General features: G+C 40.6%; 1 protein-coding gene across 1 annotated transcript; it reads right to left on the minus strand.

Moving 5' to 3' along the window:
• Positions 1-918: 918 nt before the first annotated feature.
• On the minus strand, positions 919-14,639 carry EBAG9 (estrogen receptor binding site associated, antigen, 9). The gene is made up of 6 exons (XM_010161482.1): positions 14,544-14,639; positions 10,348-10,426; positions 9,990-10,148; positions 7,861-7,968; positions 6,843-6,934; positions 919-1,452 (listed from the first exon to the last, which is right to left on the minus strand). Exons 1-6 carry the CDS (start codon positions 14,624-14,626, stop codon positions 1,332-1,334), a joined length of 642 nt encoding a protein of 213 aa, XP_010159784.1. The 5' UTR covers positions 14,627-14,639; the 3' UTR covers positions 919-1,331.
• Positions 14,640-21,452: the final 6,813 nt, after the last annotated feature.

The raw sequence follows: 21,452 nt of genomic DNA on the forward strand, positions 1-21,452 counted from the left end.
GAATCTACTTACAACCTGTTTTTCTAGGCAGAGATGACCCAGCCTGACAGCCCCCCACCCCTTCCCATTCTCCCACGTGGTCACCATGCCCTGCATGCCCAGGGAACAAGCCTCAGGCACAGAACCTGCCACCTTCACCCGTCTATCGCAGATGCAGAAATCCATACAACCCCTGAATTCTGGGATAACGGCATCCCCACAACACAAGACGGAGAAGGTATTCACTGAAGCTCTGAGCTGGAGAGAAGAGCCAGGTGGACTCCCCTCCTCTCCTTCCAGCAGACATTAACTCCTCCCCTAAAGCACTATCATCTTCTGTTGCACGCTCACCTTGCACACTTTTCCCAGAGGAATTCCACTGTAAATACATACAGTAAGCATACAAAAACAGAACTTGAAGAGTGCTGTTAACTGAACAGAGAGTTTTCACACTAGCTTTATGATCGGGGCAACAATCTCTTTTTTCCAAGTATACTACCTATGTACATTTATACACACACTACAAGTGTCAGGTGTGAGGGTGAGGTTTTTTCCTAACTGTAGGAAGGAGAAGTATTTCTGCTAGAAATACAAATTTAACCATACAAGTGATTACATCATTCGCCCACGTTCATCGCCCCCACGGGAAAGGAGGGGCGCGCACCACACCGCGCGCAGCCACGCCGCTGGCCACTGCAGAGCTGTAAACGGGCAGGGTAGCACAGGAAGCTGCAAGCGACAGGGTAACAAGGCATCCACTTCCACGTTCAGCAGAAACTTGCGCTCTGCCAGGCATGGATGTAGAGCTGCAGGTCATCCGTAACGAGTCTGTTGCTTCTGCACAGGTCCACGCAGTCTCCCATGGAAAACTGAAGTATTTAGAAATACTTTTAAAAAAAGGCAAAAGCAGACATTCTTTATCAGGCAGGAAGCAAAGGGTTCTTTAAAACTGTTTAATTACATGTTTCAGGTAAGCACAGACAATACAGTAGGTTTCCCACCACTGAATATTTACATTCTTTTCTCTAGGCTCGAGCTGTTCGTTAAGTGTCTTTCAGTCAACATCCTCGCTCAATCCCTGCGGCTGCAAAGAAGGTGCTGGAACGGAACTATTGCAGGAAACGCCACTCCACCAAGGCATGATTTTCTGTGGGGTTTTTTTCCTCCTTTAAGAACGCCCTACTAGTAGTTCAAGACATTTTGGGAGAATCCTGGCTTCCAAGACGACCTGAAGGATGCATTGAAACCAAGCAGCGCATTGAAGTCCGAGAAATACTTAAATCAATACCAACATGTATGGTGTAGAGCTGAAATACTCTTTCACTGGCACTCCCACTGCTGCCTGGTGTCTGTTAGGACAGTTTTACACCAATTTTGTTTTGTTCCTTTTTCATCAGCCTTTGGGCCTCTTTCTCCATTTTCTTTCGTTGCTGTTCTGCTGCTCTTTTTTCCCTTTCTGCCATCTTCTGTTGCCTGCAATTAGAGAAAACATGAGTTGCTAAATAACAGGACCCCGCTTTTCAGCACAGTTATACCTTACGTTCCCATCAATAAATAGGTTACTATAAATAACAAAACCAGACCTTCAGTCTACCGTAGCTAGGCTCCAAACAGTTGTTTTTTATTGCGCTGAAGTCCATTTTTCAGCTCAATCTAGTCTTAGGCAGTAATATTTGTTCAATTATTTTACAATCTAAAAGCCACTCAATTCTTAAAGATTCAGAGTAAGTGAAACAGAGTGTACAACAGCTAGAAAGCCTAGAGATATTCAGGAAAAGAAAAAACGCCCATCTACTGCTTTGAGTAGCAAGATTATCCATGAATCTCCTTCCTAGTAGCCGGTATAGTGCTGTGGTTTGGATGTGGGATGAGAACAACGCTGATAAGACACTGATTGTTAGTTGTTGCGAAGCAGCGTTTGTACTAAGTCAAGGATTTCCGGCTTCTCACACTGCCCTGCCAGCAAGGAGGCTGGGGGCACACAGGACAACAGCTGACCCAAACTGGCCAAAGGGATATTCTGCACCACATGAAATTGTGCTGGACATAGAAATTGTGGGGAGCCAGGCAGAGGGTGGTGGTCACTGCTCAGGGACTGGCTGGATATCAGTCAGCGGGTGGTGAGCAATATCATTGAGCATCATTTCTTTTGTATATTCTTGTACTATTATTACTATTTTCCATTCCTTTTCTGTCCTACGAAACTGTCTTCATCTCACACCACAGGTTTTAGCTTTTTTCCGATTCTCTCCCCCATCCCACTGCAGGGGGTACACACGCAAATGGCTCTGTGGTGTTTACCTGCCTGGCGGGTTACACCACGACACCCCTCATTTCAAATTCAGACCAAAACAGCTTGACTCGTCCGGAACAGCGACAGGTGTCCCCCTTTCCCTCAGCAGAGGCATCAATAGCTATCCTCATTGCAACGCAAGTCCTACAAACGTTTTCCTCGCGATCTGAGGGGATGATGGACTGAAGCAGAAGGGACAAAGCTCTGCATACACCAGCCAGCATGAAGAGACAGTACAGTTCCAGAAAACCACAAGAGGTGTTAAGCAACGCTGCTATTCCCGAGACATTCTGAAGTGAGGAATGTCGTAGCAGATCATGTTTCTTTTCTCCCCATAAGCTGCACAGCACAGAACTCCTCTGCAGAAAGAAGGGGTTTCCATGCCCTCTACTGGCTGAGTAATTTTACTGACTTGAGTTCCTCTGTCTGAGGACATCTGGGCATAACTGAAGTCACTGAGAAATACAAACAAGTAGCTTACCACAAAGTGATTGCCTTTCCACTGCTCTTTTACTTGGTCATTATTCAAAACAGTGATCTCTATTCCAAACTTCTTGTATGTTTTCAACATAAAGTTATTACCTTTCAGGCTCAGAAAGGTTTCATTTCTCATTAAAGGAAGAGCCTATGATGAAAAATGGGTTCCAAAGCACAGTTTGGATGGAATGATGAAAGATATTTACACCAGGAAAGTATTCATTCCTGATGCTAACCCTGCTTGGCATTCCTAACACAAGTTATGTCCAGGAAAACCCCAAACCCCCGTCATTGTCTGCTAACAGGGTGCTGATTATAATTAGCATTCTACCAACCATTCTTATTCCAGCATGGTTTTATTTATTGTACACATACAATCATAGAATGGTTAGGGTTGGAAGGGACCTTAAAGATCATCTAGTTCCAACCCTCCTGCCATGGGCAGGGCCACCTTCCACTAGACCAGGTTGCTCAAAGCCTCATCCAGCCTGGCCTTGAACACTTCCAGGGATGGGGCATCCACAGCTTCTCTGGGCAACCTGTTCCAGTGCCTCACCACCCTCTCTGTGAAGAATTTCTTCCTGATATCTAATCTAAACCCCACTGATTTCAATTTGTACCCGTTACCCCTTGTCCTATCACTACAGGCTCTTGTAAAAAGTCCTCTCCCAGCACCCTTGTAGGCCCCCTTCAGGTACTGGAAAGCTGCAATGAGGTCTCCTCGGAGCCTCTTCTCCAGGCTGAAGCAGCCCAATTCTTGCAGCCTTTCGTCATAGCAGAGGTGCTCCAGCCCTCTGAGCATCTTCGTGGCCTCCTCTGGACTCGCTCCAAGCGGTCAATATCCTGCTGATATTACATACTGAATAACTGTAATAAGGATTTCACACCATTTGGTCTTTTACTTCGACACAGTTAAAAATGTGCAGGCATTTATCTTAACTGTTCCCACTGGGAAAGAGATTTATATTAGAGAGTGTAAAGGTGGAGATCAGTAGCTACAATTTGTACAAGAAACCAAGCTCTAGCTAACTTCAACTAACTGAAAATCCGGTTTATCATGCACTATGTGGATTCATTCTGGACTGGAATATTTCAGTGCATCCCAGCCCAGAACCTGCTGGGGAGTGGAGGCGGGGGGGGGGGGGGAAACCAAACAAAACACAAAGAACCACACACCACCAAACCACCAGACAAGAACTTCTCAGGCACCAGTGGCCAACTCCTCAGCACTGTCTTTCCACATACTTTGATTCCAGGAACCACCTGGCTTACTACACATGCTTATTTCAACTGTTACACATTAAGTGACCAGGGCGAAGGGTACACAACATAGCCTCCCCTGCTATTTAGCAGGCCACAGCCCAATTTTGCATTATTGATCAGCACTCCATTACTACACAAAACCAACTCTGGTCAGAGACACTTCTGAATACCAGCTGAGCACCAGCAGGTAGGTACCAGACACAGCTAGCTTACTCAACAGGCACAGCTGGAGCACAGTCAGCATTAACACTCTGCAGGGTTAGGGCAACTTTGTCCCCCATTTAGCAGCCTGAAATCTTCAGATCATTTTGTAGACCAAAAAGCAGTCTTCTAGCATTAAGAAGAGAGTCCAGATCACGTCTTACTACTGTCTGTTGAAAACAGAGCCAGGCCTGTCAAATACTAAAGTTTCATGTTAAATGTCACGTGTTAGTTACAAAGATGTCTACTGCAAAGGGAAACTGTAAACCCAGAAGGTGGTACTTATCAATCTTGCTAAAAATCACGGAGTCTTTTAGGTTGGAAAAGATCTTTCAGATCATCAAGTCCAACTGTTAACCTAACACTGCCAATACCACCACTATACCATGTCCTTAAATGCCTCATCCACACATCTCAAATACCCCCAGGGACGGTGACTCAACCACCTCCCTAGGCAGCCCATTCCAATGCCTGACAACCCTTTCAGTGAGGAAATTTTTCCTAATATCCACAGAATCGTAGAATCTTTTAGGTTGGAAAAACTACCTTTAAGATCATTAAGCCAGCACTTTCTTCAGTTACAGAAAAACACTGTAATTTGATGTGTCATGAATGAAGCAAAGGTTTTACTTCACACAGCTGGGATACAGCTTACACAATGATCACTTGTACTGAGGTGGCCATTCATAGCTGGCCAAGAAGCATGTAACACATGTTGCTGTTTTGATCATGTTCTTTCTATTTACTTGAAGTACTTGGACACATACACATCCCTTCTAAAACAAGACGTTTTGATATTTCTTCGTGGGGCCAGGGAAGAAGACTATGAAAACTGACCACTTGAGCTGAAGCCTTTCGGTAGTAAAGATGCCAGGCTGAAATCTTTAGAAGAGCTTCAACCAAATACAGTGACACCTGGAAAAATGGGAGTTTGTGGAAAAAGCCCCACTGCTACCCCCACACAAGAAATCTCTCTTACTATGTATTCCAGGCCATGAACCTGACAATTGGCAGACAACATAGCTTTGACCATCCTGGGAATATCAACTACACAGATTTTACACTCCAGAAACAGGTGGGCATATGCACGCACCAGACTATTTTTAGTAGCTGGTTTGTACAAGACAAATCTCTGCTTTGGAAAGATTGAGTCCTAAATTGTAAAAATTGTAGTCCTAAAATCACCCGTAATGGAACGTGGTACAGGTTAAGTAAAGTACAATGTGGCCTCTGCAGTGAGCAAAAACAATTGTTCCATTTCTCAGTTAAAAAAAAAAAAAAGCAGTATTTTTCACTGTCTTTCATTTTCTTTTCTGGTGCATCATAGATTAGGTCTTAGTACGTTGCACTTCAAAGATGAAAGATCTTACTGAGCCTACTGATACTCTTTACTGGAAAAGGTACTATCCTCAGAACAACAGCCCAAAGGCACAACATTCCTATCACAAAAGGCTTGTACTTCTGTGATACATTAGTGAGACACAAGACCCTAAACAGTCTCTGTACTGAATTTAAAAAAAATAAAAACACACCACCAAGATATTGACTAGAAGGTACACATACAGGTTAAGTTTACAAAAATATTTGTAGTACAACTCCGCTCTCACATTTTAAGCTTCTCCAGAGCCAGACTGACAGAATTAGAATTGGTTTAATTTGTTATCTATTATTAATGCATCAAAAGTGTGCTGGGTGAATTCCCTCTCATCTTACTCTACCGGTTGAAAAAAGTGAGCTTTCCCAAATATTACAATAAATTGTTCACCAGAATCCTTTTTTGGAAAAATTACTCTTTTCCTTTAAAGATTCACAGCTCTAGAATGATTTTTTTAATACACTATGTCATTCTTCATAGTCACTATCGTCCCACTGAAGCCATGTAGTTGTGATTCTGTGAGTAGAATGAGCACAGTTTAGGAAGGTGGAGCCATGTGAGGCAGGTTGTCTGATGATGTAGCAAGCCATTAATGTTTGATAAAACCTTGAAATGAAGCTAGTTAACCTAGGTCACTGCCAATTCAAATAACTGCCTGTGAGTAGCTTAAAAATCAATCTGCATCTCTTCACCCTTCATACTCCTTCTGTGTGTTCTTAAGAGGAAAAAAAAAAGAACACGAATGGAACAGATGAAGTATTATTCACACTAACTTTGTGCAAGTCACTGATTTTACATTCAAGTCTTTTATCAGCTAGTTTAGTAAAGTTAGGTAGAAAAGAATAGCTCCTGTGGGGATTCGAAGAACATACTTATAACTTCATCTTCTATCCTGAACTTTTCTTTACTTTATAGCACATGATTATGTACATTTTTGTGAGGACATTCAGTGGTATTTTACATCATCAGGCTGAAACATGTTGTTTGTATATAGTAGCTGGGGTTGGTTGGTTTTTTTGGAGGGAAGCTAATGTGTTGTTCCAACAATTCTCAGATTTCCCCTACTACCTCATCTACTAAACTGATTAGATCCAAAACATATTCTACCAAGTACCAGTTACATAGAGATGCATAAAATTTGTCTTAAGAATTAACAATTCTTAGCACTTAGTGGTAAGGTCCTACAACAAAAAGAACTGTATTTGATTCTTTTATGTGTAAAAGTTTACACGGTGTTACATTATTTTCAGTTACCTAAGAACTTCTTCTGCCTGCCAGGCAGCATCTTCCTCCTCTTCCCAGGCATTAGTATTTTCTTGCCAAGTATCCAAGTCTCCCAGTTCAGGCTGAAACAAAGGAAGAAGATCTAAGCACATGGAAAAATAGATAAAACATTTTTAACCCTGATACTTCAGACTTCCAGATACCTTTGAGATATGACTACTTCTCAGTTTATTGTCTGTTTTTCACTGTTCTAAGACTGACTTTTCCCAGTAATGACTGGAGATTATGTTTTTTTTATTCTACCAGTCAGTAACAAAGAAAGACAGGAAGGAAGTACTAGAGTGCATTTTTAGGAAAGAGAAGGTAAGTTCAGCAGTTGAACTGAGTAGATAGTATAAAAGATTTCTGGAAGTTACACGAACAAACCAACATGTACATCCACATGTTGGTGTGTCCAGTATCACTTGAGTGCTGCTTTTGCTCACTGGAAGTGCACTGTGATAACAAAAGCAGAAGCACTGTTAAAGGCAGCAAAGGGAAGAGAGATAGCATCTCCCTGTAAACAGGCAGGCTATTTGGTAACTTGACTATTTTTTCAAAGGCTAAAGAGCAATAATTAGGAGACTGTTAGAATAAAATCCATACAGAAAGGAAGGGAGAAGGAGAAAGTTAAAAATGGCTCCAAGACAATAAAGCAAGAGTAACCTAAAGGCTTTTACGAAAAAAAGCCTACTCTTGTTAGGAACTTACTGTGTAGAATCCAAAAAAATGTGTAGCCCGTTGCTTTAGAAGATTTGCAAAGTATACAAGTGGTTGGAAGCTTCTCAGCATTTTATCACTGATCTGTTAAGTTTCTTAGTAGAATTAATTAGTTAAAATTAGATTAACAACTTCATGGCTTTGAACCAAATACTCCATTTGAAAACAATTTATATTCACAACTATTTCTCTTGCTCCCTATAATGCAGCCCTTAGGCAGACTATTCCTTCTCCTACAGAAGAGTCATTTAACTGTCAAATACAGGATCAATACACTGAGCATACTTACAGACTGGTGAATAAAAGGAATATCTTGTGTAGCTGCTAATCTGCTAGAGAATCCTGTGTTTCCCTCTGGAATCCCAAAATTTAAAGGCTCTCGTTTTTTAATAACTATCTGAAAAATATTCAAAAAAAGAGCAATGAAAAGTGGTAAGTGTAAGGACTGGATGGCTTGGTGATCATACAACTCTGTGCTTTGAAGGTACAGCTACACAACACCGCACTGCATCCCAAACCTGCTCCAGTTCTGGAAGCTGTACAGCCAAATGACGTGGTAAGTGAGAGAACCTGAATGCAAGAGACAAGAATCCTCTCTTCCCCCACTAGCTTTTTCTTAAGTCACATAGAAACCTGTGACTGTATCAAAATAGAGAAAGGGGACAAGGAATTACAGTACAAATAGCCACATCTTCCAATACTCATCTAAGCTACCAGTTACCGGATACATTCCTTGGAGAAATCCTGCTTCCACGACAGGCCACTGTAAGATATTACTCTTGAGAACAGTGCTGTCTACACAGCTTTACTGCTTTAGAACACAAGCTCTCTTGGCTACTTTAACAGCACATCTGTGCAGACAGTAAGTTTCAATATTTGAAATGCAATTCACTATCACATCAACTGGTAAAGCTCGACTGATGTGGCTGAAAAACATGCACTAATGCTTCTCCTAAAAGGCTTACTAGCAAATGTAACATGGCTGCTAAGATCATGTATCTTGGCTTGACCTCAAGATAGAAACTTACTCATTTAATTTAGCCTACTTTAAAACTCTGCTGCTTCCAAGAGGTAGATTCACAGTTCCTCTAACCTTACAAGTGCTAGTAGCAATGCAAGAAAGGGAACAGGACTAGACCATCTTATTTAGCAATGACAGACTGATATTTGACTGAAGTTCCATTTCCAGATATTGTACGTATGACCTGTAACACAAGTATAACCTCAGATACTGGGGTTCATGTTGAGCCCAGATTTGGTGGAAATACCAGCACATATTCATATTTACAGGTGTTAACAAGGCCAAGTTAGCAGATACATTTAAACTAAACCCAGTACACAGCTGTCAAACACTATAGACTCTTCTCAAGTTTCATTCCGTACCTGAAGTTTAATCTATTAGGTGAAAAGTGTCCCTAGATACAAAGGAGAAGTCTAGCTCTTCCCCAGTTCTCCTCTGCCCCCAGATTCTGGGAGATCAAAATCTTTAGAAGAATTTAGTCCACAGAACACTGCAGATCCTGAATGTACAGAAAACTGACCCCAGTATCATCTCTAGCTCATAGGACCTCAAAAAGATTTAGGTTGTAATAGCCCTCAGGAGGTCTGTAATCCAACCTCGTCCCCAAACCACTGTCAGCTCTGAGGCTGATGAAGGTACTCAGGACTTATCCAGTTGGGTCTTTGGAAACTCCAGACATGGAGCCCACACCACCGCTCTGGTAACCTGTTCCAGTGCTTCACCACCTTCGTTGTGAAGATAGTTTTCCAGCTGACTCAAAGCCTTGGAAGTAGTCAGCTGGAAGATTTCCACATAGAAACAAAACTTGCAATTACCAGAAGTTTAATCAGCATTTGTTTACCGTGTTGATACTGTTGCAGACACGCCCTTCTGTCTTGACTCCATAATAAAAATGGATATTTGAACTATCTATTCAGATAGATAGTTCAAAGCTATTCTGAACTATCAGCTCCCTAATGTAACTTGGTGAAACAAGTAACATCTGTTTTCTGAAACAGCAGTGCTTCTACCTCAGACTCCAGTAGAGCAGGACACGGAATGTCTCTGTTTGAATAATGGAAACATATAAGCACAACTATCTTAGAGCAGTGGTTCCATTTTCAGAACTGAAGTGACTTGAGGGTTATACTTCCCAGACCCTTCAGGCTATGAATTTCTTCATCAGTTTCCAATAACAGCAAGACTGAAGAGGTAAACATGAACCAGCATCACATTTGGCAAGAGCTCAGAGACAGTATTTTTACCTGGACATGTTAGACTAGACAACAGCACCTATTCTCATGTCAATAGGACAACTTGATTTTACCAGAAGCACCTGCTACAAGTTGCCAATTTGCTTACAGCCTATTTTAAAGCAAGGAAAACCCTCTGTATATAGTTGAAAGTGCAATACCTACCTTTTGAGTTTTTCTTATAGTTGGTGTCATATCTTTGAAATAATCAGGTTCCATTTGTTCCAAAGGATTTTGCTGAGTAGCCATATTACCATTGCCACCTTCAATCTTCACACTGGTAGGGGCATCTTCGTCCCATGAAGACCAGTCTTCTGCTTCTGGCTGAGTAGAAGTATATGGTACAAGTTAATGTTACCTGCAAGTAAAAACTGGTCATCTTCTATCTTGCTAAGATACGTACTTAATATGATATAGCATATATAATAATAATATATCTTTCTAAGATGGATACCAATCCTGTTGTAGGACTGGTATAATCACTCTGTTAAGTGATTAAGTCACCTACCACTTAAGCAATTACCTGTTTAGGAACAGATGAATAATCCACTGTGGTTGGCAAAGTTATTTGGTCTCCACTTAACTTTCGCCCTCTTCCAGACCTGAAAGAAAAATGTAGGATTCCTCCAAGCTCTGAAAACATGAGCACTAAGTTTAAAAAAAACAAAAAGGAAGTCTGAGAACAGCACTACTAAAAATTAAGTCATGGCTAAATCATTAAGTACTTAAACTACCTTAGTATTAACTACTACCAGTACAAGTCTGCTAAACAAAAGGAATTTCACTATGAATTTAAAGCAGCGTTCACAGAATTTCAGTGTAATTTACTTTTCAAACTGCAGTGGAAACAGAGAAGAAGCAACTCCAACAAATAAGAAAATGGACAAATGAACTCAGTTATTTGCATAGTCAGATACAATTTTTAGATTGTCAGTGTTTATGAAGCAAACACTTCGTTCTACATTTGTTCAAAGATAACCATTTTACCATAAACTGAGAAATCTACTTGTCTTACATCTTAAACTAACAAATTGCTTTCTGAGCTACTAAAGCATTTTTTCCTTCCAAGTCTAAACAGAGGTAGTACAAGATTAGGCAAGTCAACAGCTTCTGTTCGATACATGCTCCCACTTACTTCGAGAATAGTTTCCATTAAAGTATTGCCGCAACTCTATCAACTAATTTTGATTGAAGACAAACACTAATTGCAGATAAACCACCTAGATATTTACTTAGTGACAGCGTCAAAGATCACAATAATAATTAAAATATTTTTAGCTGACATTCGTTGTATTTTAAAACCTTACAATACAAGGGAATGAAATTCAGGCTCACTCTCATGTTTTTCCCAAGGAGTGTAAGCTCCTATAGCAAGTCAATCATGTAATTGACCTCATGCAGCTTGGAAAAGTTTATTCTATTACTACTGATGAGAATACAACTGGGAAGCTACAATCTCGAGTTCATATCCATAAGTTTTACTATTATAGAACATTCTACCATCAACTCACAGTAGCTGAATTGCTTGCAATACCATCTCTGCTGCATGCTGGTGAGTGATTAGACATATTTCTCCTACTTTAAGCCCAATATTCTTCCTTTGCAAAGATCAGGTGCTATCATCAAATTTTCGAGCTTTGTATAATGAACTCTAGCACCTTGAGAAACTGTTCCTTTAAGCTGAAAAGCAACACAGTTTAGGGCTAAAGGAAGGTGAAAGCACTGTTCCCTCAAAACACATTAGAGACTTCTGGTTCTGGCTTGACAGAAGTGGTTGATGTCTCTAAAGGAAACACAAGCTTGGGTACATCCTCCTTCAGATGTCTAGAACATACTTATCTTTAACACTATACTAAGCCATCACTTGTGCAATTATATATATTCCTCTCTTTATATGACCTAGAAGACTCCACCAAGTGGCTTATAACAATCATTCCTCTAGCCAAAACGATGACACTGACAAAGGTGAAAGTGGAAGGAAACAGCTTCCGTCATACAGCCTGGGAAAGAATATGCTACACAGTGCAGGACTGAGGATGGCTATGTACCTCCACTTCTTTTTCTACAAAGAGAACATGATGCTTATAGGAACAATCACATCACAACCATCAGTAGATGGATACTGATCACTGCTGTGAATGCCAAATGCCTCAAGAACTCTCGGTTTTGTTTATCCTTACTAATTAACAGCATCCAGATGTCTGAGCTGGAGAAGATAACTAGAGGTTTTAAACAGAATTAAGTTTCACCTCTTACTATACTTTTATTTCCTGGAAGAAGTAAATTCAGGCAGGCTGTTATTTATCAAAAAGGTTTTAACTAAAGAGATGACTAGTACTATACACAGGCTTTACGCTGACTAGGAAGATGCATGATCTCTACAGGCACTTGTTTAAATGAAAACTAATGTAACCTATATAATCTAAATAAATACTTGTTTGTATCCATTAAATTAAAACGCACATTTAGTCACATTCGTTGGTTATCAGGCATACTCACAGGCAGGGGTGCATTACAGGAAAGCAAAATTTATCAAGCTGTACTTTGCAGCTGACAGTAAACAGGAGAAACTTCAGTAGTTAATGAACTGAAGTAATTTGATCCACTGACTTGCTTATGTGAAAGATTTTAAATTTTCACTCTTTCAACTAATTGTTATTCACACAAGAAAAGTTCTCCTTCTTTTTACTCCCAAGCAGTTCCTCACCTATTCATTTCAAGGTCTTAGTTCATCAGAAGTTGAAAAACTGAGGAAAATACTGTCAATTCCACCTGCTAAACAATTATCTGCTTATAAAAGCTATCTTAACACTTAGAGAGACAAAGGGACTTCATAATATAGAAGCTATCATCAACTTGGTGTTTTAGAACTTGAACAGCAAGTATTCTTAATTCAATTTGGAATTCAAATCACAGAACCACGGTTGACATCTACATAGCATATGCAGCATTAAAATACATTATTTAAAGGTTCACTACATCTGTGGCATATTTACCAACCAGTTGAGAGCTTCCTCTTATTCTTGGGATAAATAAAGGTGAACAGGAAATAAAGTTATTGTGCGTCTACCACATGTTCTGCATATGCATTAACCTTACTGCCAACGCACACAAAAGGAGAACACATTTCTCTAGGCTATGTGTTTATGTAAAACAACATTCTGCAAGAGTGACAAGTAGCAACAGTAGATCTTCTCACAGTGCTGAGAAGATCTACCTCAGGTACTGTGCTGGATTCAGCTAGGAAAGAGTTAACTCCCTTTACCCTGGCTGCTAGGAAGCTGTTCCTGGATGCAGAGAGCAGCACTGATAAGTTCTCAGCTGGCGCTGGGCAATACCTGCACCAGATTCAAGGTCTTTCTCTGCTTCTGATCCTGCAGCTGCGTTCCCAGCTCTCACTGTCTTGCTACAGGCAGTGCAGGGGACACACAGTTCAGGAACCTGACCCAAACTGACCAAAGACGTCAGGCGCGGGGCAGAGGCGAGGAAGGGGTCTGGGAGCCATTACTCTCTCCCTTACTCTCTCTGGTTCGCTCCCGTACACTTGCTAACCCTCACCCCGACTCCTGCGTTAGCTGCTTTGCTGACTCCTGTGCTGGCTCGTTCATGAGGGAGTTGGTGGGTTTGTTTGGTTTTCCCGGCCTTGCTATGGCTGATAGGGTTCATTCGGAATCTGCTGTGGCAGTGCTCGGGCTGCGGCCCTCGGGCTGTGATAGCTCTCAGCCTGCGGCTCTTGGGCTCTCTGGGTCTGACTCTCACTACTCAACACCTGTTGTGCATCGGTCTGTGAGTGGTGAGGAATTTTATCATATTGTAACAGATGTTTTATTTTCTGCTGTTTTAATTATTTAGTAGTAGTAGTACTTGCATATATGAATTTAGATTTAATTAGTAAATAGTTCTTATCTCAATTTTACGAGCTTCCTTATTTCTTTTTCCTCCGATTTGTCCCCTCCACTGGAGGAGGGGAGGTGGATTTGTGAGAGCGGCTTCGTGGTATTTTGCTAGCCGGAGTTAAACCACGACTGGTACTCTCCTACTGTACTGCTAAGCACCACTATTACACAGCTGTAACTACTGAGGGTTTTTTGAAGGCTTCTTTGTACTACACTGCTGTGTTCATAGATCTACAACTCAAAAGAATGCTAAATATGGCTTACAAGAGTAAGCAAAAATAAGTCATGTTCATCAAGAACAACAAAATAAAGCAGTTCCCTTGAATTTTAATCACTGTCCTTCCAACATCTGAAAAAAGAATTTCCAATAGGCCGAAGAATCTGCAGTCTCAGGCAACTGTTTCTTGAGAAAGCAGGAAGAGAATCACATTTCTAACAGAAGCCTACCGACTGATGACTGGGTGGACGACGCCATTAACTGAACCTCTTAAAGTATCACTTGCCAAGTGCTTCTAGAAAACGTGGACAGTTTTTCTTAACGTTTGAAACAGGATAGTTTTAAAAGGCAATTTTAAAACCCTGTCATAGCTGCTTAGAAAACACTCCCCATTATAGCTGTCATACCATAAAATACAGTCACAACTGCACCACACAGACTTTTGGACCCTGAAGAAATATGTAGATTTTTATTTGTCTTGGCTGCTTTGCAATTAGTAAAATCAGAACTGGGAAAAGTGGTCGGTGGGTTTTGAGAGAACCAAAGAAGTGCAAGAATCTGTAATTAACAAAGAAAAGCTAACCAAATTAAATAAGACAAGTTTACCTGCATATTAACTTTTTAATGAAAGAAAGCACTGCTGCCAGGCAAGTACAGATTTTAAAGAGTCGAAACTGTGTTACGGCCATGGTGAGAAATCCTTCCTGCAAAAGAAAACAAGTTAGATGTAGAGGATTATACATCTTTACACAGTTCTTAAAGCCAATTTCCTTAGCTGCTGATAAGCAAGGAGCATTCTCTGAAACTGTACTAATGCAAGAATAGAGAGGAGGTACATGGAGCAAAGATGCTACCTGTCTACTAGGACATTTCACTGATGTAAATAATCTAAGTACCTCGTGTATATGGCCTTTAAAGAAACAGTACATAGTCATAGGTAAAGTCACAGTTGAAGACACCTGTGAAGGGCAAGTGCAGGCAATCACCTGCAGGGACTGTACAGCTGAACCGTTTCAGACACTAACAATGGCACTGAACACTAGCAGAGCCAGGAGGACAGAATAATCATCAGCAAAACCTCACACTTGCTTAAGCAAGTGTTGCTTATACAAATTCTAAATTTAGTGTATAATTCAAAACCCAAAAGCCATTTAAATTTAGTTTCCGTTTTGATGGAAATGTACGATAAGAACACACATTGCTGATTTGAGAACCAGTGTCACTGAAACATCACAGACACTTGTCACCTGGTATGCACTACAGCACAAGTTAACCCCTAGGTCTACTGATACTCCTATGCCAGACTGGGTCATGCTAGCAAACCCCGCCAAGAAAAAACCTGATCTTTGGCTGAGGCCACTTATGTTGGCAGCTATTTTTTGGTGTCAGTTTAATAACCTAGAGAATTTATATTCAGTGTGCTACATTATTTCAACAGATCCCCTCAAATAGGTACAGGCTGAGTCAGAATAAACTGCTGTAATTTAAGGATCCCTTTTCTCTCTTCTACAGGTGAAGATGTCAGAGTAAAGAAAGAGAGGTTAGGCTTCACAAAGAGCTTTTCATTACATACATCTACACTTGTAACAACATTTTCTGTTGCAAGTTTAACATACCTCCTGGTGAGAAGAGAAGGCAGCCCTGTGACATTTTCCTCAGGCCATGAGTATTCCAATGAAGGACAGCTTGATTTCAAATACGCTATGGCATTTAAATCACTTTTTATATTCCAGGCTTTAAGTTAGGAAGAGTCAGGAAGGTGGATCATTAGGTAGGCTGCTCCAATACTGCCCTGAGGATTTTATTAAAAAGTACATAATGGGATTTGTGAGCTTCATGGAGCTTAGATTTATTTTTTATTGGTGCTCATTTGCAAGATAATGTTTTAAACACTCTAGTAATACAGTACTGGAAATACTGGTTCACACACAGCCCAGATAAGGAATTACTAACAAGTCATACAGGGTAGCTATTAAACAAACAGGCCCTTCTACTGCAGAATGGAAGGCTTAAATCAATAAGTAACTCCCAAATTACACACCACGTTACCAAGGTGTAGCTCAGAAGAAAGGCCTCATAGGACACATTTCACCTCTACTTCAACACCAGCATTGTCCTTTCACATCTCCTTTCACAGCACACTTAAAAACGCAGAGAACCTTATACAAGATTGGGTATTCAATGAGCTTTTCATCTAATAGGTAGAGGGAACAGTCCCACTTGCTTCCTACAAAGGAACAATAGCAGACACTGTGCAACACATTTAACTTTTGGTTTTAAAAAACAGTACTTTCATTTCCTATTGTGCTCAAGCACTTCTTGACTTCCGGAATAAGGATCTTTGACAATATCTAGGTGACAGCAGAATGCATCAGTCAAGAATCTGAGATTCCAAAATAGTGGAAGTTACAGAAAAAAAGGTGGATAGCAACTAGGTGGGCAGTTCTTTATTCTAAAGGTAGAAATGACTGCAAACTAGCACTGGATTGGTGAAAGAAATTGTTAGTTTCCTACACGAGGCAGCTAGCAGCCATCTACCTGCGACTGGAGGTATAAGGAGCAGGTGAACTGCTGAAATGGGAATAAAGGTATGGTTTTTCTGAAAGAAAGCTTGTTAGAAGCCCACACCACTCCTCTATCAGAATTCAGTCTTCTGTCAGCTTGGGTGGCAGGAGGGAAGGAGTTGAAAAGTATTCAACATTAGAATGAGTTAAGCCATTTTCCCCACTGTTTAGCCTGCCTAACTGCCCAACTGGACAGCCAAGACAGATCCAAAATTAAAACACAAACTATTTATTGAAACAATTGCTTTAGGAAGCAAGCATTACTCAAAATTTTCAGACTCAATATTGTACCTGTGTTCAAAGGACTGGGAATTTTATGAGCTAAGTGAAAAACTAACCTAATGTTTGAGTGTGTCACACAGCTATATAACCCCAGTTTTTCAAATAATCTTTATTTTTACATATATATATATATCAAATTGTATAATGTATTGAGTTTCCAATATAAAGTTAAACAACTGAAAAACCCAGAATCGACAAGAACAAGCTTGTGAAGGCCACTGCTGACAAGAGTTAGGCACCAACAGAATTTAATTAATTTTTCCCAGGTCATTCCTATACATGAGTGACCACAATTCCAATACCAACAATATGCCTGCTATCAATAGCTATTGTCATTCCCCTTAACAATCAGATAACTTGTCCCTCTCCACTGCCTGTCTTATTCAAAAATTTCAGATTTATGAGACACACAGAGTCACATAACATATTTGTGTTAGAGCTGCATTTCATTTCAGGGATGGCAGCGCTAGGCCCCTCAAGACATTAAGTACTGTTTTGCCTGCCTCTTCTCTGAGCTTTGACCACAGTCTTCCAAATTGAGTTAAGCTTTGCACACTACAAATTGTGAGATGCACAATTGTTTTGGCAACAACATGCCATCAGGCAGCCATAGTAATATTAGCAATCTTTGACCTTCAGTGTGTCTAGTTTTTATACTTCTAATTAGGACATGAAGCAGTATAGAATCACAGAATGGTTTGGGTTGGAAGGGACCTTAAAGATCATCTAGTTCCAACCCCCCTGCCATGGTCAGGGACACCTTGCACTAGACCAGGTTGCTCAAAGCCTCATCCAGCCTGGCCTTGAAGACATCCAGGGATGGGGCATCCACAACATCTCTGGGCAACCCGTTCCATTTTAGCAATATGCTAAAAGCTGTCTAAAATAAAATCTTGAATCAATTATTGGCTCAAGATGAGGGTAAGTCAAGCATTCTCCCCAGTGTCTGCACCAGCATTTGAAGCATTTGCATTGCCGTTCCAAGGACAGCACTACACAAAAAGAAAAGGTAAAGGCAAGTTAAAGGTTTTCAGTTTTGTTTGGTGCCTTCTGGGATTTTTTTTTTGTGTTTAGGTTTGGGGGCATGGCACTTGGGGTTTTTTGATGTCTTCCTTTTAAAGTTAAACAACTTTATATTCTGAAGCAGTTGTATGAACACAAATGTACACAGAACCTCACTTCAAACTTAATTCACCTGATACTATTACACTAAACTTGTTAAGTGAAACAAAGTATTCATTCTTTTCTTCTTGTCCATCTTCCTCAAACACTGGAAAGAAGCACAGCCATATCTTCCTTATCTCATGAATGGGAACAAACACCAAACAGTCTAATGCTAAATGGCAGAGCCACAACCTTCTTTTTTTCTTCTTAATCCTTACTCAAATAATCAATCCCAAAAGGAACTGCAAGCAGCTGACTACGATACAGAGATATAACACAGACTAGCAGTGCTCCGGCAAGAAGCCTAGAACATTTCTTAACAGGTACAGGTGAAACACTGGACTAGAATTCAGCAAATCTGATAGAGTTGTCTGTCAGCCTGATACACCCTTGTGCCTATCACGCCTTGTGCCTCAGTTTCCTATTTTACAAGTGGGATAGAGCTTTCCTTCTCCCATTACTGAGATTGCTTCTAATGTCTCGCCATTTATCAGACTTATTGTCAACTGAACTTTTAAGTTCCATCACCACATATGTAAATAAATCAGGACATGAATCCTAATTAATTAAATTCCAGCAGTCAGTGCAACAATTTTGTAACAGACACCAAATTTAGCTGGAGCTTGTCTTGCATAGCCCATGCTGCCTTCTACTGGTAAAAAGTCACGGCAGTTACTCACATGGAAGATGAGCACAGAAAGGGTTAAAGCATGGCAGCAGCAAGACATTAAACACATTAGAGCCAAGTCAGAAGAACGAGGCAACTTATCCCCCAAAACACTTTATGGATCCATAAAGGAAACATAATAGAGGGAAAGTTCAGCAGTTTATTGAACTGAAACATTTTTATATTGCTTTCAGCTTGCAGTGGTGGCCTTGTTCGAAACTCCTGGCACCTCTGCCTTCACTGACACTAGGCAGAAAATCGTCCACAGCACGCAGAGTTGAGCTGAGTAGTCAGCTGCGGTGCAATAAGCAAGACTCGTGCTGCTCGTCACTGTACAAAGAGCCTGTGTCATCTGGAGAAGTACTTCCTCTTTCATACTTAACTGAACACACAAAGACCACTTAAACAATATTTCAAGAGGCAGAAATTATTCTAAAATAGTCACCTTGTGGCATTAAAATTGCTTTAGAGGCTTGTTTTCTCCTAGCGAATTCACCTCTCACTGACACTGAAAAGATGTCAAAACACTCCTATTATAGAGCACATATCCTGCCCTCCTCTGTTCCTCCACAAAGCTGACTGATTCGTACTGTGCAGTTTTCTTTAACTATCACCACCTCCAGAATGGAATTTCAGTCTTGAATTACCAGGGCTTTGTAAATTGATTACATTTTCTTTCCATCAGCTCATCTGTGACTCTGGAACGAGTACATGAAGACATCTTGGAAACAGTGACTTTAGCTTATATTAAACACATAGCTAAATAGCCAAAGGATGGCATCTAAATCAAGACTAAAAATAACTTGTCTGAAACCAAAAGGTTCCCCGCCAACTACAGGTTTACATGAGCAGCCACACAAAAAGGCCTCACCCTCCTAAACCAAAACAAGAGGTCCATTTTCCTAGTACAAAAGGCTAACATAGTGCTTACACATCAGCACCAAAACTCCACAAAAGCACCACTGAACCAGTGGGTTTTCACTAGAACAGCTGATAAAAACGTAGCAAGTATCATATGATTAGTCCAAAGTTTCAGTGTCAAGGATATGATTTCTTAAAAGTTCATTGTGTATGAAATTTTACAGAAGTAGAGTGGCCACATCAACCTAAAGGTGATCAAGTGGACGTATAGGGAGATGGAATCTTATGAAGATTAGTAGACAGGGTTAAAAAAAAAAGTTTAATTTCAAGCATGCAAATCCCTTGTCCAAAGCATGTACATTTCAGGGTGTACAGAGACATTCTGTATTTCATGAAAGGCAACATGATGATTCAGGAACAGCATTCAGACAGGTACTGAAAGACACAACCAGCGTCTCCTGCATTTCAAGACAGCAGCCATGATTCTGTGGCCTAATGAGGAGGTTCCACTCCTCTCTTCCTGGTTAATTTCTGGGTTTGTTTTTAGGTTGGCTCAGGTTTTTTAAATGATTTATATAGAAACATATTACTGGGAACACTGAAGGAGGAAGAACAAATGTACTAGGTCACTGTCTTTACCACTGAGTTTGATAAATGGATAGATTAAAAGGCAGCAACTGAAGCTTGAAGCCATTCAAGAAAGAGAAGCAGAATCTTCCAAAGGGAAGATTTGGAGGCATTTCCTCTGTCTAACTATAGGTAGGTGGCCAAGGGATGTCCGTAATAGGCACTGTAGTTTCAACACTAACGCTCCAACTTTCAGTGCAAGCACCTTAACTAGGCAGTTATGAGGTAGCTGGGAGAGAAGACTACTCTGTCTATGATTTATGGGAGTGAGCTAACACATCCAAGATGCTCAAAACCAGGAAGAGACTTCCCAACTATCAGGAGCTGCAGAAGATACCAAAATTCAAGAAGAAATGTTTGTCTCTAACTACAGGCAGTAAAAATTGGTGCATGCTGGCAATTCTTAAGTTATTCCCAGACACCCAAAGATGTTATATGACCGAGTGTTTCAACTCTTTTTTTTTTTAAACGTGCTACTCCTAGAGCCATAAAACTTCTGTAGTATTGCCACCTCATCTTATTCCCCCCCAAGCAACTAAATATAGTTCCAATCTTGTTAGTGTGAACACTTGAAGCTTTCTCTTCTGAATTGGAGTAAGCTCTATTTTTCAAGGCAATGTTAGTTAAAATAGCAAGTTTACATGCTATTTTAACTATTAATCAGTCACTCTCTGACAATTCCTTAACTACACGTGTCATTGCCTTCTGCAAACCAACACACAGAACAAAGATAGAAGTCATGACACTACATGACAACATCGTTCATCTTTTAATGAAGTCTTTGATACAACGGCTTGATACGTATAACTGACTTCACCACACTGCAAGAGTTCTGACACAGAACTGGAGTTTAAGAGACCCCGGTTCTGTTCCAGTCCTTCTTAGTTATCTGCATCCACATGGAACATCAGCGATGACAAATTAATACGCTCTCACTGGAACTACCACAAAATCACCTTGCAACGCCTGCAGTCTCCACAAGCACCATCTATTTTCAACCGAGATACGCTCCAAGCCATGCTGTGCAAGATGGCTTGAAGAAATCTCTAATGGGCACGTCCATAATTCTAGGAGTATTCAGCACTATAAAGCAGCACTCTATACTATTTTTCATTAGATGTACAACTGAGGCACTGACAGTGTGAATTCATGACCATGAAACAGTGCCCCACCGTCCTGCAGAGCAGCCCAGGCTGGAATGTTGTTGGAGGCGGCACTGAAGCCAGACAGTAGCACTTAAGTTTTCTGTGACCTGTTAGAGATTCTTAAGTCTTTAAGGGTTGCACTAAGCAACTTTCACGTTAACTTTTATGCAGCCTGTCAGTCCGCGCAAACAAAGAAAAACTGTGG

The sequence above is a fragment of the Eurypyga helias genome, unplaced genomic scaffold, assembly GCF_000690775.1.
Source record: "Eurypyga helias isolate BGI_N326 unplaced genomic scaffold, ASM69077v1 scaffold8601, whole genome shotgun sequence".
NCBI classification, from domain to species: Eukaryota; Metazoa; Chordata; class Aves; order Eurypygiformes; family Eurypygidae; genus Eurypyga; species Eurypyga helias.

Coding starts and splice junctions, on each gene's coding strand:
- EBAG9 (XM_010161482.1), bottom strand. CDS start 14,626: ATGGCCGTAACACAGTTTCGACTCTTTAAAATCTGTACTTGCCTGGCA. Junction 10,149..10,347: donor ATTCATCTGTTCCTAAACAG/GTAATTGCTTAA, acceptor ACTTCTACTCAG/CCAGAAGCAGAAGACTGGTC. Junction 1,453..6,842: donor CAGGCAGAAGAAGTTCTTAG/GTAACTGAAAAT, acceptor CTCTAATTGCAG/GCAACAGAAGATGGCAGAAA.